The sequence below is a fragment of the Mandrillus leucophaeus genome, unplaced genomic scaffold (assembly GCF_000951045.1).
Source record: "Mandrillus leucophaeus isolate KB7577 unplaced genomic scaffold, Mleu.le_1.0 Scaffold462, whole genome shotgun sequence".
In the NCBI taxonomy this organism is placed as follows: Eukaryota; Metazoa; Chordata; class Mammalia; order Primates; family Cercopithecidae; genus Mandrillus; species Mandrillus leucophaeus.
In genome coordinates this window covers 1,092,375-1,107,434 of record NW_012104943.1, presented here as the reverse complement: position 1 = coordinate 1,107,434, position 15,060 = coordinate 1,092,375, and the positions used below count along the sequence as shown (strand labels likewise).

Sequence of the window (15,060 nt, the reverse complement as noted above, 5' to 3'; positions counted from 1 at the left end):
GACAGAGACAGACCCCATCTAAAAAAAAAAAAAAAAAAAAAAAGAATGACATATGAAAAGACTGAAGATAATACCCAAAATTTTAAAGAGGGGCATTTTCTGAATGGTAAGATTTTAAGTAATTTTCATTCGTTCTTTTACTCTTTTCTGTAGTTTCTGTGATAAGCATGCATTGTTTTCATAATCAGAAAAGTTATTCGTCTAATATAATTTCATGATAAACTACACATTTGAGATATACCTACTGAAAAATGGTAAGAGCAATGAATCAATCACCTTCTATCCACCTTCCCTCTGAAATGTGAATATCGTCTCAAGAGTGGCTATATCACCTGTGGCTTTGCATTCAGATAAGCATTCATAATTGTCTCAGAAATCGATTACTGCATCTCAAACAGGTGCATCTCCCCTCAAACTTTATCCCCAAATATTAAGAGTTAAGTACCTTTAGATAACCAAGATTCTGAGTCCTATATTTTTAACCACCAGAGGGAGCTGGAATGTAGAAAACCTGGGGCAGTCAGTTTTGTTTTGTTTTAAAGTGAGTTTCACAAAGGGCCATCAATTCAGGATCTTACGTAATTTTCCTAATTATTGTGAACCAGTACTTAAAGGATAATTCTTTTTTGCCTTTTTAAAATTCCACTTTTAAAGACTGCAAACAGTAAAAAAGGTCTTGCTAAGAATCAAACTCTCAATGAACAACAGGCAAGACAGCACAGAAAAATAAAAGTATTCACACCTGCTATTGGTGAACATTTCTCTCAGAATTGTCTGCTTCAGATCTTGAAGTCACGCAGTTGTGTCACAGTGATAAAGTTTCAAGCTGTTCAATATACTTCAGCCCTCCCCAACTCGTTGAAAAGTTTCCTAACAAAGAAGAAACATTCAATGTGCCTGCATTCTATATGCATTACTATTGAAGAAATCAGGGAGGGAGGTTTGCTAGGCATTGAGAAAGATGGTTAATAAGAGATGGGCCTACAGCGCCCAAAAGGAAGTTAAGCAATATTTGACTCAGTTCAGAATTTCTCAACTGAAGGTCTGACTGAGTTTCAAGGTGATTCTTAAAGGGAATTGTAATTATAGCTTTGGGGTTTCAGTGGAGTGAAAGCAGTAATTTGTCTTACCGGCAAAATGAGTAAATCTATAGAAGTTAATGTATTTATGTATAAACAACCAAAGCACTTTGCTCTTCATTTTATATGTTCTTTTATTGACCTTTATATTTCTTTAAAATTTTTTAATTGTGATAAAATATACAAAACATAAAATTAACTGTCTTAAGCTCCCCCCCCCAGCTTTTTTTTTTGACAGAGTCTTGCTCTGTCACCAGGTTGGAGTGCAGTGCACAATCTCAGCTTACTGCAACCTCCGCCTCCCGAGTTCAAGCAATTCTCCTGCCGCAGCCTTCCAAGTAGCTGGGACTACAGACGTGCACCACCACGCCCAGCTAACTTTTTGTATTTTTAGTAGAGATGAGATTTCACTGTGTTGGCCAGGATGGACTCGATCTCTTGACCTCATGATCCACTCGCCTTGGCCTCCCAAAGTGCCGGGATTGCAGGTGTGAGCCACCACGGCCAGCCTGTCTTAAGCCCTTTTAAGTATACAGTTCAGTAGTGTTAAGTACATTCTCATTCCAGAGGGAAGGTAGGTAGAAGGTGATTGATTCATTGCTCATACCATTTTTCAGTAGGTATATCTTAAATGTAGGTAGTTTATCATGAAATTACATTAGACCAATAACTTTTCTGATTATGAAAACAATACACGCTCATCACAGAAAATACAGAAGAGGAAAAGAACAAATGAAAATTACCTAAAATCTTGCCATTCAGAAAATGCCCCTCTTTAAAATTTTGTGTAACTCTTTTCAGTCTTTTCACATGTAATTCTTAAATAAAATTTGGATCAGATTCTATTTTTAAATAACACCTTTATTCAGATGTAGTTCACACATCATACAATTCACCTAAAGTGTGTAATTCAGCGTTTTTTAGTATACTCAGTTGTATAACCCATAACCACAAATAAATCAACTTTTAGAAGATTTATTTGTGCCACCACTCCCCAAGAAAATCCCTGAACTTTATCAGCTGCTCCTCCTTCTTCACCCTGCTGCCCTTCTGCCCCACCCTACCTAGTCAACAACTAATCTATTTTCTGTCTCTATAGATTTGACTGTTTTGGACATTTCATGTAAATAAAATCATGCAATATGTGGTGTTTTCTGTCTGGCTTCTTCCGCTTAGCATAATGTTTTCAAGGTTCATCTATGTTGTAACCTGTATCAATACTTCATTCCTTTTCATGGCAGAATAATATTCTGTTGTGTGGATAAATCACATTTTATTTATCCATTCATCAGTTGATGGACATTTCGATTATTTCCCATTTTTGGCTATTGTGAATAATGCTGCTATGAACATTTGTGTACAAGTTTTTGCGTGGACATATGTTTCCATTTCTCTTGAATCTGCTGGGTCATGATAACTGGTTTATTTATTTATTTTATTTTATTTTTTTAGACGGAGTCTTGCTGTGTTGCCCAGGCTGGAGTACAGTGGCATGATCTTGGCTCACTGCAAACTCCGCCTCCCAGGTTCATGCCATTCTCCTGCTTCAACCTCCCAAGTAGCTGGGACTACAGGTGCCTGCCACCACTCCCAGCTAATTTTTTGTATTTTTAGTAGAGACGGGGTTTCACCATGTTAGCCAGGATGTTCTCAATCTCCTGACCTCGTGATCTGCCCGCCTTAGCCTCCCAAAGTGCTGGGATTACAGGCGTGAGCCACCACGCCCAGCCCATATGATAACTGTTTAATCTTTTATATAGTTTTACATCTTGATTGTTTTTCACCTAACTTTATGACCATTTTTCCATGTCATTAAATATCTAAATACATGATTTTTAAATGGTTATATTATTGTATCTAAGGAGTGTGCCATATTTTTAACCATTCTCCATTTAACCATTTGAGGTCCTTCCAATTTCTCCTTAGAAAAAAATTCTTACATATGCAGTCTCCACATCTCTCATTTCCTTAAAGTAAATTTATGGAAGTAGAATTACTAAAAGGTCATTATGTTTTATGTCACTTGTCAGATGGTGTCTGGGAAGATTGCATGAATTCTCTCTCTAAACACTTCAGTGTTCTTAGCCTGTGTATGTTCAGTGGTGATTATTTAACATCAAGTGCTATAAAACAGAGCCCATGGATTTTTGAAAAGACACAGTCCCTGCCATCAAGATGCTTATGTTCACATCTAGACCAGACAGATAAATATAGATCCAAGGGTATTATATAGACAAGATTATGTACATTATGTGGAGAGGAAAAGGTAGACTGCTTAGATAAAGTAAACGTTTGCCTGCCTAGGATGAGATTCACACAGACATAATCATTGAGCAACTTTTTACGCTTAAAAGTTTTTAAAAAGTTAACAAAACCAAAATGTAGGAACCAGTTAGTCTAAAGTCATAAATCATCTGGATCATTGAGTCTGAACCTTTCCCTTGTTCAGGAGACTCCTGAGGCAGCACAGTGTAGCCTGTTGGCTTTTGGGACCCGCAGACGTAGCTCTAGCTGCTTTTCAACCTGTGCTGTCTCATGGTTTCTTTAGATTGCTTGAGACATTAGCAAACCCTTTCTGTCTTGTTTCTTACTCTTTTATATTCAGAAGAGTACCACTTTAAAGATTATGAAATGAGCAAGTAGTTCAATTATATAGCTGACTCTGGGGAAAAATTGTCTAGCACTGTTCAGCATTGCCATATTGATGCTGACACTGGCATGATTTCATCTCCAGCATGACCACCGGATTCCACCCAAATGGATTGACTACTCTAGAAAGATCATTGATTTGTAAAATTGGAGATGGAAAAGCTATAGCAGATCCCCTGGCGAGCCTCTTAAGCAGATGTTATGTAGAGGCTCTGCAATACTGTTTGTTTATTTTTCACTAGTAGGAATTAAACTCTTGAGAGTAAACCATACCACCTTAAAGACTCCATTTTCTAGTATGTCACATACATTTGTATTACGTGACTCCTTCAGAAAACATTGCCTAGGTTACTGACAGAAACTGCTATTTTCGTATCCAGAAGCTGCGACTAGCAAAGGGAAACTTAAGAAAACTGAAACCTCTTTTTTCTTTGCAGCTGTAAAGATGTCTGACAAGAACCAGATAGCTGCCAGAGCCTCCCTTATTGAGCAACTGATGTCCAAAAGGAATTTTGAGGATCTTGGCAACCACCTTACTGAGCTAGAAACAATTTATGTGACTAAGGAACATCTCCAGGAGACAGATGTGGTGAGAGCTGTATACAGAGTCCTCAAAAACTGCCCCTCTGTGGCTTTGAAAAACAAAGCCAAGTGCTTGCTATCAAAGTGGAAAGCTGTTTATAAAGAGACTCACTCCAAAGCGAGGAACAGCCCTAAATTATTTCCTGTGAGGGGTAATGAAGAAAATTCAGGACCTTCTCATGACCCAAGTCAGGATGAGACACTGGGCATCTGCAGCTCGAATTCTCTATCTTCCCAAGATGTTGCAAAACTCAGTGAAATGATTGTGCCTGAAAATAGAGCCATTCAATTGAAACCTAAGAAAGAGCATTTTGGGGATGGTGGCCCTGAATCCACTGGTAAGAGATTGAGTGAGTTGCTGGATCCCACAACACCCATGAGAACTAAATGCATAGAGCTTCTTTACGCAGCTTTAACTAGTTCTTCCGCAGATCAACCCAAAGCTGATTTGTGGCAAAACTTTGCAAGAGAAATTGAAGAGCATCTTTTTACCCTTTATTCAAAGAATATCAAAAAATATAAAACTTGCATCAGAAGCAAAGTTGCCAATTTGAAGAACCCCAAAAATTCTCACTTACAACAAAACTTGCTCTCTGGTACCATGTCTCCACGAGAATTTGCTGAAATGACTGTCATGGAGATGGCAAACAAGGAACTGAAGCAGTTGAGAGCCTCCTACACAGAATCTTGTATCCAGGAACATTACCTTCCCCAAGTAATTGATGGCACACAGACAAATAAAATAAAATGCAGACGCTGTGAGAAATACAATTGCAAAGTCACTGTAATTGACAGAGGAACACTTTTCCTTCCCAGCTGGGTGCGGAATTCAAACCCAGATGAACAAATGATGACTTATGTAATTTGTAATGAATGTGGGGAGCAGTGGTACCACAGCAAGTGGGTGTGCTTTTAACTGTAAATGAGTGTTCTCTTAACAGATAACCTGAGTGATTGATACCTTTTATTTGTACAACCCTTCTGTGCTTTTAAAAATCTTGTACACACTACTCTCTAAAACAGAAGAAGGAGGAAAGAAAGTCGTTCCTGAAGCTGACACCACCATCCCTAAAAGTTACAGTTTGGGGAAAGGGAGTGGATGACTTTGTATTGTGATGAATTTGTATTGTGCCTTGTGGCCATTTAATACCTTACTGTAGACAGAGTGTGGGTGAGAACAGCCCAGCATAAACTGGGAGCCTGTGGGAAATGCATCCCAGGCCTCACACCATTGAATCCGAATCTGCATTTTAGCAGGATCCCCAGGTAATCTTCCAGGATGGGATAGTTTGAGAAGAGCTGCTTTAGCAGTAGGCCTGTGGCTCTCAGCAGTGGCTGCATATTAGAGTCATCTGGGAAGCTTTGAAAACCCACTGGTGCTGAGACCCCACCCTAGAACAATTCAGTTGGAACCTACGAGATGGGACTCAGGCATCAACATTTCTTTTTTCATTCCTCAAGTTATTTTAAGATGCAGTCAGAGTTGAGAACTACTCAGAAATAGGCTCTCATTTGATCCTTTGTACAGCTCTAAGACAAGAGTGTTATTCCAGGCACTTCATGAATGAGGAAACAGGTCCACAGAGGTGTGGTGACATGCCCAAGTGACACAACCATAAATAGTACCAATTCAGACAGATCCCGGATTTTCTTCCTCCAGACTCACTGAGACTGGCTCAATATCGACTTCTAAGAAATGTATTCCTGGAGGTTGGGGATGAAATGAAGAATGTGTTTAGACTCCAACACTGGGTGACTAGATCTTCATTCTTTTCCCCTCTCTTTTCCCATTTACAGGTCTCCCTTCAACCACAAAAGTCACCCTGGAACTCATCCCACAGTTAGAATTTTGTTTGGAACCCTCTTGCTTAGTTGAAGGAGTTGTTTTTTTGTTGTTGTTGTTTTTGTTTTTGTTTGTTTGTTTTCCCTGTGAACAGGTTTTCGGGGATATATAAACTCTAGGATGTTTAGTTTCTGATGTCAGGAGTCTTCATGTTCTCAAGGACAAGTGTCCTTGAGATGGACATTAATGGTCATTAGTCTGTCAGAGGAAGCCCATCACCTTAGCCTTTGAATGTAGAAACAGGCAGGCATTTATCTAATAAATGAATTGAAGACTAAATTACCTCTTTGAGGCCTTTGCAAACAGTGTTTAACCAGTTTACATAATTGTTTGAATACAACAAGCCTTCTATGTGATTATGGCTGATTTTTTTTCCTTAAAAAACTGATAGAATGTTCATTGTTTTATAGTTTTAAAAAGTTTACTTTGGCGGTCTCTACAAACCTACACATTTCACTTTCTCACCAATTCTTTTCTCCTAACTCTCTTCCTTTGTTGGAGCTCTGAAGGCCTAACTATATACACTTTACCTGCCTGACAGAATTCTCCAAAACATGCATAAAAGTAAAATATGGTCGTATTTTCAAATAATTTGGAAGAGTCGGTTCAATGCCATCAAGTGTGAAATCTATTTTGATATACTTTCTCCCCGTGTCTTCCCAGGGCTGCTTTTTGTGATGAAACATGTTTAGTTCTTAACTTGCAAGGTCATCTAAAACTTAAAGTTTCACAAAGTGTGGTTTCATATGACTTGGAATGATCTGAAAAACTATTCAGTGGTTACGAAAGAGCACAGCACATAAAAACCAAATTTGATTAGTTCAAGTCAGTGTTTATGTTTTGCTTTGGGGGTTTGTGTATATGTGTGTAGTTTTTATTTATATTGGAATTTGGTAAACTAAATGTTCAGACAAATAAAAGTACTTGAAATGGAAATTTCCTTACTCTCCAAAATATAAAAATCTGCATGGTCTGGCCGGGCACAGTGGCTCATGCTTGTAATTCCAGCATTTTGGGAGGCTGAGGCGGGCGGATCGCCTGGGGTCAGGAGATCAAGACCAGCCTGGCCAACATGCTGAAACCCCATCTCTACTAAAAATACAAAAATTAGCTGGGCATGATGGTGGGTGTCTGTAACCCTAGCTACTTGGGAGACTGAGGCAGGAGAATCGCTTGAACCCAGGAGGCAGAGGTTGCGGTGAGCTGAGATCGCACCATTGCACTCCAGCCTGGGCGACGAGCGAAACTCTGCCTAAAAAAAAAAAAAAAAATCTGCATGATCTTCCTCATTTCATTTCATCTTTAATTAGTGAGTTTTGCAACTCGAAATAGGAAAATGGTAATCTGTGTGTTTTTCTTTTGGTTAATGAGACAGCATTACATTTGCTGCCTATAGGTAATTCTTTCACATCCTATGTCCTTTCCCCTAAAAAGAAAGGACTTTCTTTAAAATTGACTGCAGGGTAAAGTTTTTTTTTTTTTTTTTTTTCTTACTCTCGTTCTTACTCTGTGACTAAGGCTGGAGTGCAGTGGTGCCATCTCAACTCACTGCAGCCTCAACCTCCCGGGCTCAGTGATCCTCCAACCTCAGCATCCCCACTCCTTTGAGTAGCTGGGACTGCAGGCACGTGCCACCATGCCCAGCTAATTTTTGTATTTTTTGTGGAGACAAGGTTTCGTCATGTTGCCAGGCTGGTTTCGAACTCCTGGGCTCAAGCGATCCTCCCAAAGTGCTCAGCCTCCCAAAGTGCTGGTATTACAGGCATGAGTTACCATGCCTGGACAAGACTCTTTAATTTAAAATCACTTTTACAGAAACAGCAAATGGGAGGCCCTGAGACAGGAGAGTGCCTGATGCAGTCAAGTTCCAGCAAGAGTCCACGGCAGCTAACTCACAGTGAGCAAGGGGAACAAGGATGAGAGATGCAGTCAAAGAGGCCATCATGAGGGCTCTTGTCGGTCAGCCATGGTAAGGATTTAGGGAGTTTCTTAAAGCGTGATGGGAAGCCACTGAAGCTGGGGAGTTTGTGGTGATGAGATTTAACACCTTTTAGGAAGGATCACTCTGGCTGTTATGTTGAATTAGACGGGGAAGGAAGCAGTGATGCATGCAGGGACAACAGGTGACGTTTGGCAGTGGTCCAAATGTCACATAACTGGCGTCAAGCAAGAGTACACAGAGACTGGGCTCCCTGAATCCTTATAGTCAGCAAAATCCTTGACAACTTTGCAAATGGATGTTTCATAAAATACACTAAATGCCAAATTCCCTACCCATGACCCATAATAAACAATAATAGACAATGCAGAAATTCAGCACTGGATTGCTAGCCTATACCCTGGTTGCTATGGTTACTGGGAGTCCCTGCATAGGGCATAAACACCAGTTGTTATACCTGAATGTAGGAGCGCTCTCTTGACTCTTGATGGATTTTCCCACATTGCTCTCCTTTTGTCTGTGTTACTTTTTTGAGATAAAAAATTGGATACAATTGGAGCTCTGTCTCTTCCCGGAGCACTTCCTGTGATGCGAGGCTCCTTTCATTCGCCACTGCCATTCTAAATACCAGTCAGGAAGCCTGCAGCTGGCAGTGCTCCACTGCTTTGGCAAGGGCTGGGCGTTCATCTTCTGGGTCAGATTGCTTTGTTATTTATAACTTCCCTGTAAATACAAAATATTTTACTAAAGTAGTTATTTTTGTATCTCTCAGATGCTGTAAGTACCTAGGCTTTCAGAAGAGCCCCACAATCAGAAGGGAGACCAGATGACAACCTCATATAGTCCCATTTGCATTATTATTTAAAACTGGGATTCCCGGCCACACGCAGTGTCTCACATTTGTAATCCCAACACTTTGAGAGGCCAAGGTGGGAGGACCACTTGAGCCCAGGAGTTGGAGATCAGTCTGAGCCCCGTCTCTACAAAAAATATAGAAATTACCCAGGTGTGCTGGTGTGCGCCTGTAGTGTCAGCTACCCAGGAGACTGAGGTGGATCACCTGAGACCAGGAGGTTAAGGTGCTGTGAGCCATGATTGCACCACTGCACTCCAGCATGGGTGACAGAGACAGACCCCATCTAAAAAAAAAAAAAAAAAAATAGGTCTCCACAAATGTTACCATGCATCGTCAGAAATGCTCTGTGTTCATGATTGCACATTGCTTTCACTTTGCCAGGTGCTGGGGGCAAAGAGATGATTAAGACACTGTCCCAGGCCTCAAGCCCCACAAAATGCTGGGGAAGTGCCATGCTATGCGGCCAGCAATCATTTTACCTTTTAAGAGCTTTGAGAGAGACACCCACTGGAAAGGGGTGCAGAGGACCCCAGAGGATCAAGTAACCCGGTGTGGGAGGGTCAGGGTAAGTTTCATAGAGCCCATGACCCTTAGGGCAAATCTTGAGAGGAAGATGGCCAGACAGAGGAAATGGGAAAGTCTGTTCAAGCATCATATTTGCTAGATTCTTGGCACTTTATGTACAGCATCTCCTTTAATCTTCACAACTACCCTGCTACACAGCATTTTAGAGGTGAAGAAACTAAAGCTGAGGGAGATTAAGTTACTTGCCCAACGGTACACAGAGACAAAGCCAGGACTAACTCATAACAAAGTAGGTAGGTTTTGTTTGTTTTGCATGTCAGATTGCTTCTAGAAATAACAGCGGGCTTCCTATTAATTCCAGGCAAGGTCCTGCTATTTTATAATTGTGGTTTGTTCTTTCAATGATGGGAGTATGTGGTGTATGGATCCCACCTTCCCCTAGTACTGTGCACTCCTCCCCATGATGGAGAGATTGGGAGGAACCACCTGGCTAGGATTGCTGGCTCTCCTGACACCTTCTCATGGCATCCATGTGGTTTATCCAGTTTTCTGAAAAGTAAGTAATTTTTAAAATACTGAAATTTGAAAGTATAAGAACATGTTGCTTTTTAAGGGATATTTACATGTTTATATATTTTTATGAATTTGAATACTATAAATATATAAATGCAGTTTCAAGTATCATTTCCTATAAAATATAGGGTCTTTCTTTTCTTTTCTTTTCTTTTTTCTTTTTTTTTTTTTTTTTTTGAGACAGAGTCTCACTCTGTCACCCAGGCTGGAGTTCAGTGGTGCGATCTTGGTTCACTGCAACCTCCGCCTTCCAGGTTCAAGTGATTCTCGTGCTTCAGCCTTCCAAGTAACTGGGATTACAGGCATGCACCACCGTACCTGGCTAATTTTTTGTATTTTTTTTTTTTAGTAGAGATGGGATTTCACCATATTGCCCAGGCTGGTCTTGAACTCCTGGCCTCATGTGATCCACCTGCTTCAGCCTCCCAAAGTGCTGGCATTACAGATGTTAGCCACCATGCCCCGCCAAATATAGGGCCTTTCTATTTTCATGTTCTGCCTGTATGATCTAGGGAAATAACAATCAATTATGAAAAAACAGTTATTTAGAATCCTTTGTTAAATTATTGTAAGTACACCCCTGGACACAGAGTCAAAAATAGAATTAAAATTAATTTGTCGGACATACTCCTGCTTTCTTTTAAAATGTAAATGAGATATAAATAGGGGTAGGTTCCAATTACTCATTAATCTTTTTCAAATGGTGGCAATTTTTTTAAAAAAATCTAAAACAACCATGGTGAAGTTACATATCCAATTAATAAGCAAGTTAAAACTTCACCCATTCAAAAACTTCTTTACTTTTTGTTTTTGGAATATACCATATTCACTTTTGAAATGCATGTCAACATAGATACAGGTAGCTCCCCAGCAGCTACTTTTACAACTTCAGAGTGATGTCGTAACTCACGAAATTCCCCTTTGTAGACTGAAACAAAAAAATTCAGAAATTTCCAAGGTGCCTGTGAGGCCCCGAGTCATCTGGCTGGATTCCACCTAATGCGCCTCTCTGTGAATGATTGAAGACAGAGCTGCAAAACCAGTTTCAGTTTTTGTTGTTATTTTTTTCTCTAACCACAGCACAGCCAGGCACTTGTCCAACAGTTTCCCACATAGCTCTTCCCCATGGCGTGTGACTTCATGTGCGTGTCAGTTGGAAAGAGCTAAAAGTCAAAGTTCACCCATGTCTAGCAGAAAAGGACTTGAAGATTTTACATGGACTGTGTGTTGGTATTTATGAGTCCACCAGGCCATCTCGTTTTGTCTTATCTTTTCAGACTGAAGATTTCTATTCCTTCAGTTTTGTTTTCTTTCAGCAGATGGGCTTTTGTCCCCCATCTTTGTGAAATCTCACAAATTGCTCAGCAGAAAGTTTCCAGATGACTTAGTGGATTTTTATGAACATTTAAAAATGAGGCTGAATGTGGTGGCTCAGGTCTTTAATCTCAGCACTTTGGGAGGCTGAGGCGGGTGGATCATCTGAGGTCAGGAGTTTGAGACCAGCCTGATCAACATGGTGAAACCCTGTCTCTACTAAAAATACAAAAATTAGCCAGCGTGGTGGTGTGCACCTGTAGTCCCAGCTACCTGGGAGGCTGAGGCACAAGAATTGCTTGAACCCGGGAAGCAGATGTTGCAGTGAGCTGAGATCATGCTACTGCGCTCCAGCCTGGGTGACAGAGGAAAACTCTGTCTCGAAAGAAAAGGGTATGGGGGGTTCTTTTTGGGGGTGCTAAAAATGTTCTAAAACTGATGGTGGTGATAGATGCACATGCTAAACATCACTGAATTGTACACTTTAAATGAGTGAATTGTATAGTATAAATAATATCAATAAAGCTGTTACCCAAAAAAATCAGATGAATGGAAGGAAGAAATTGGAGAGAGGTTCTCTATTGGATATTTATCTCGGTGAGTCATTCTGAACCTTAGTCCCAATTTACTCATGCTTGTAATGGTAGTCTTTCTCAAAGGGGGCTTTCCAGAGGCCCCAGCCACATCACTGACAGATAAAGAGTGAGTCTCCCAATGCCTTCGAAGTTGTCAGGGCAGTTTCCTGGGCTCAGCATTTGCGGTTCTGCATAAAACCTGCTTTCACACAGCTCACAGGGCTCAGCGGGGATCCCAAATCATCGGTCATTGTGTTTCTTCCCCATTTCTCAAGCCACAGATCTGAGCTGAACTATCAATGATATTAAACCCCTGGAAAATAAAAAATCCTCTAGAATCAACCCCAAACAGTTGACATTTTCATTCCCAATGAAAGCTATACTCAGAAAAGAATTGTAATAACCACAAATGAAATCAGCCCTGCACTCTCGCCCTTCATATTGAGGCCCTGAGATCAATGGCATCAGCATCACCTGGGAGAAAATACCAAAACAAGGGCCGCATCCCAGACCTACTGAATCCGAATCTACATTTTTCACCAAGTCCTCAGCAATCAACTGCATATTAACTGTCCACAGCAGCTGGCCCTATGAAGTCTGCCTTCCTGCTTATACTTTTGGATGAAACGCCTGAGTTCCTAGCATGGAACCTAACATGGATCTCTCAGATTGTCTCGGTCACCAATGAGCTCCACCCTCTACGTCACTAAATTCAGGGGACAATTCTCAGCCTTGAATCCTATCTACAGCATTTGACATGCTTGCTTCCTTCTTGAGAACATTTCCATGTGGCTTGCAGTAGGTTACACTCTCATTGGTTTTCCCTGTCACTGGTCACTCTGTTTTAGTATCATTTGCTGGTTCCTCTTTCCTGACCTTTTAACTGTGATGTCCTGGAATGTAATCCTTGGACCCCCTCTATCTACATTCACTCCTTTGGTGATCTTCTCTAGTTCCATGACTTCCTACATCATCTGCATGCTAATGACCTCCCCCCTGTCTATCTTCAGGCTTGCATCTCCCCCTCAGAATTCCAGATCCAGAAACCTAACAGTCAACTTGACAACTCTACTTGCATGTCTAGTGAGCATGTCAAACTTAACATGTTTAAAATTGAGCTTCCAATAGTCTCTCCAGCGCCCTTGAATGGCAACTCCATTCTTGTGTACCTTGAGCTAAAGAAACATGGAGTCATCATTAACTCCTCTCTTTCTTTCATATCAAACTTCCAATCAGTCAGCAAATCATATTGGCTCTATTTCAAATATATATCCAGAAGCCCAACTTAAAAATGGGCGGGAGATTTCAATAGACACTTCACCAAAGAAGAGCAAAGAAGATACAGGAGTGGCCAGTGTGCACATGAAAAGATGCTTAACATGGTTAGTCCTTAGGGAAATGCAAATTAAACCCACCACTAGAAACTGCTTCACACCTACTTGGATGGCCATAATTAGAAAAAAATAATAATAACAAGTGTTGGTGAGGATGTGGAGAAATAAGAATCTTTGTACATTACTGGCAGGAATATAAAATGGTGCAGCCACTTTGGGAAACAGTTTGGCAGTTTCTTAAGAAGTTAAGCATCATAGTAAACATACAACTCAGTTATAAATAAAAATAAAAGAAGCATAAATTTACCATACATCCCAGCAATTCTACACCTTGGTGTGTACACAAGAGAAATGAACCCATACATTTACACGAAGACTCATCTGTGAGCATCCACAGCAGCACTATTCATAGTAGCCAAAAAGTAGAAACAACCCAAATGTCCACTAACTCGTGAATGGATCAACAAGATATGGTATAGTTATTCAAAGAAATACTATTCCATAATAAAAAGGAATGAAGTAATGATACATGCTGTAGCACAGATGAACTTTGAAAGCATTTGCTAAATGTAAGAAGCCAATCACAAAAGACCCATATTGAACGACTCCAGTTATGTGAAGTATCTGAAATCCACAAATCTACAGAGATGGAAAGTGGATTCGCAGTTACCTGGGGCTGGTGGGAGAAAAGAGGAGTGACTACAGATGGGCACAAGGGACCCTACTGGAGTAATGGAAATGTTCTGAAATTGGATTGTGGTAATGGCTGAAAAACTCTGTAAATTTGTTTAAAAATCATTGAATTGTGCACTTAAAACAAGTGAATTTTATCGTGCGTAAATTACACCTCAATAACACTGTTTAAAAATATCCAGAATGTGACCACATATTATGTTCTCTGCCATTGTCTTGTTCTAAACCAGCATCATCCTCACCTGGCTGACTGTCACCTGGATGACCAATTGTCATACAGATACCACCTGCTAAGTGGTTGCCTGACTTCCACTCTTGTCTCCTAAGTACATTTCTAACAACAGCCGGAGTGAGCCTGGAAAATATGCAGATCAGATCAGGTTACCTCTCTGCTCAAAACAGTCTGTTGGCTCCTGTCTCCAAGAGAAAGACAAAGTTCTTACAGTGGCCTTTAAAGCTTCACTTATCTGGCCCCTCCTTGTTACCTTTCTGAGCTCCCTACCTGCTATTAATACTTACCCCCTTGCTAGAGACTGCATTCAGTCACACTGGCCTCCTTGCTGCTCTTTAGCCATACCAGGCACATTTCTGCCACAGGGCCTTTGCACTGGCTATTGCTTCTGCTGGAATGTTCATACCCCAGATTCCTTTGTTTTGTTTTGTTTTGTTTTGTTTTGTTTGTAGACCGGGTCTAGCTGTGTCATGCAGGCTGCAGTACAGTGGCATGATCTCAGCTCACTGCAACCTCTGCCTCCCAAGCTCAAGAGATTCTCCCACCTCAGCCTCCCGAGTAGCTGGGACTACAGGCACATGCTATCACGCTCGGCTAATTTTTAAATTGTTTTTGTAGAGAGGAGGTCTCAGTGATATTGCCCATGCTAGTATTGAACTCCTGGGTTCAAGCGATCCTCCCACCTTGGCCTCCCAAAGTGTTGGGATTACAGGTGTGAACAACTGTACCCAGCCTCCCAGATTCCTAATGACTTAACTTACCTCTCTCAAGCCCTAGCTCAAATGTCACCTGGGGCAGTGAGACTTTCCTGCCCTCTCCTTACATTACCTAGCACCCTTTCTGATTTTTTTTTTTTTTTTTTTTTT

General features: G+C 40.7%; 1 protein-coding gene and 1 long non-coding RNA gene across 3 annotated transcripts in view; both read left to right on the top strand.

The window, feature by feature from the left end:
- TCEANC (transcription elongation factor A (SII) N-terminal and central domain containing) overlaps window positions 1-7,089 on the top strand; it is a 12,030-nt gene extending 4,941 nt beyond the window's left edge. Inside the window, exons 1-2 of one of the 2 annotated variants that reach the window (XM_011994842.1) lie at window positions 2,572-2,653; window positions 4,166-5,611. In XM_011994842.1, the coding sequence (XP_011850232.1) occupies window positions 2,572-2,653; window positions 4,166-5,226 (1,143 nt within the window). In that variant the 3' untranslated portion in view covers window positions 5,227-5,611. Of the gene's footprint in view, window positions 1-2,571; window positions 2,654-4,165 lie in introns of those variants that run through there. The other variant, XM_011994843.1, reaches the window with a different exon arrangement.
- Window positions 7,090-7,729: 640 nt separating this feature from the next.
- On the top strand, window positions 7,730-11,915 carry LOC105550023. The gene is made up of 3 exons (XR_001007640.1): window positions 7,730-8,122; window positions 9,330-10,394; window positions 11,507-11,915. It is a non-coding gene; the product is annotated as an uncharacterized LOC105550023 (long non-coding RNA).
- Window positions 11,916-15,060: the final 3,145 nt, after the last annotated feature.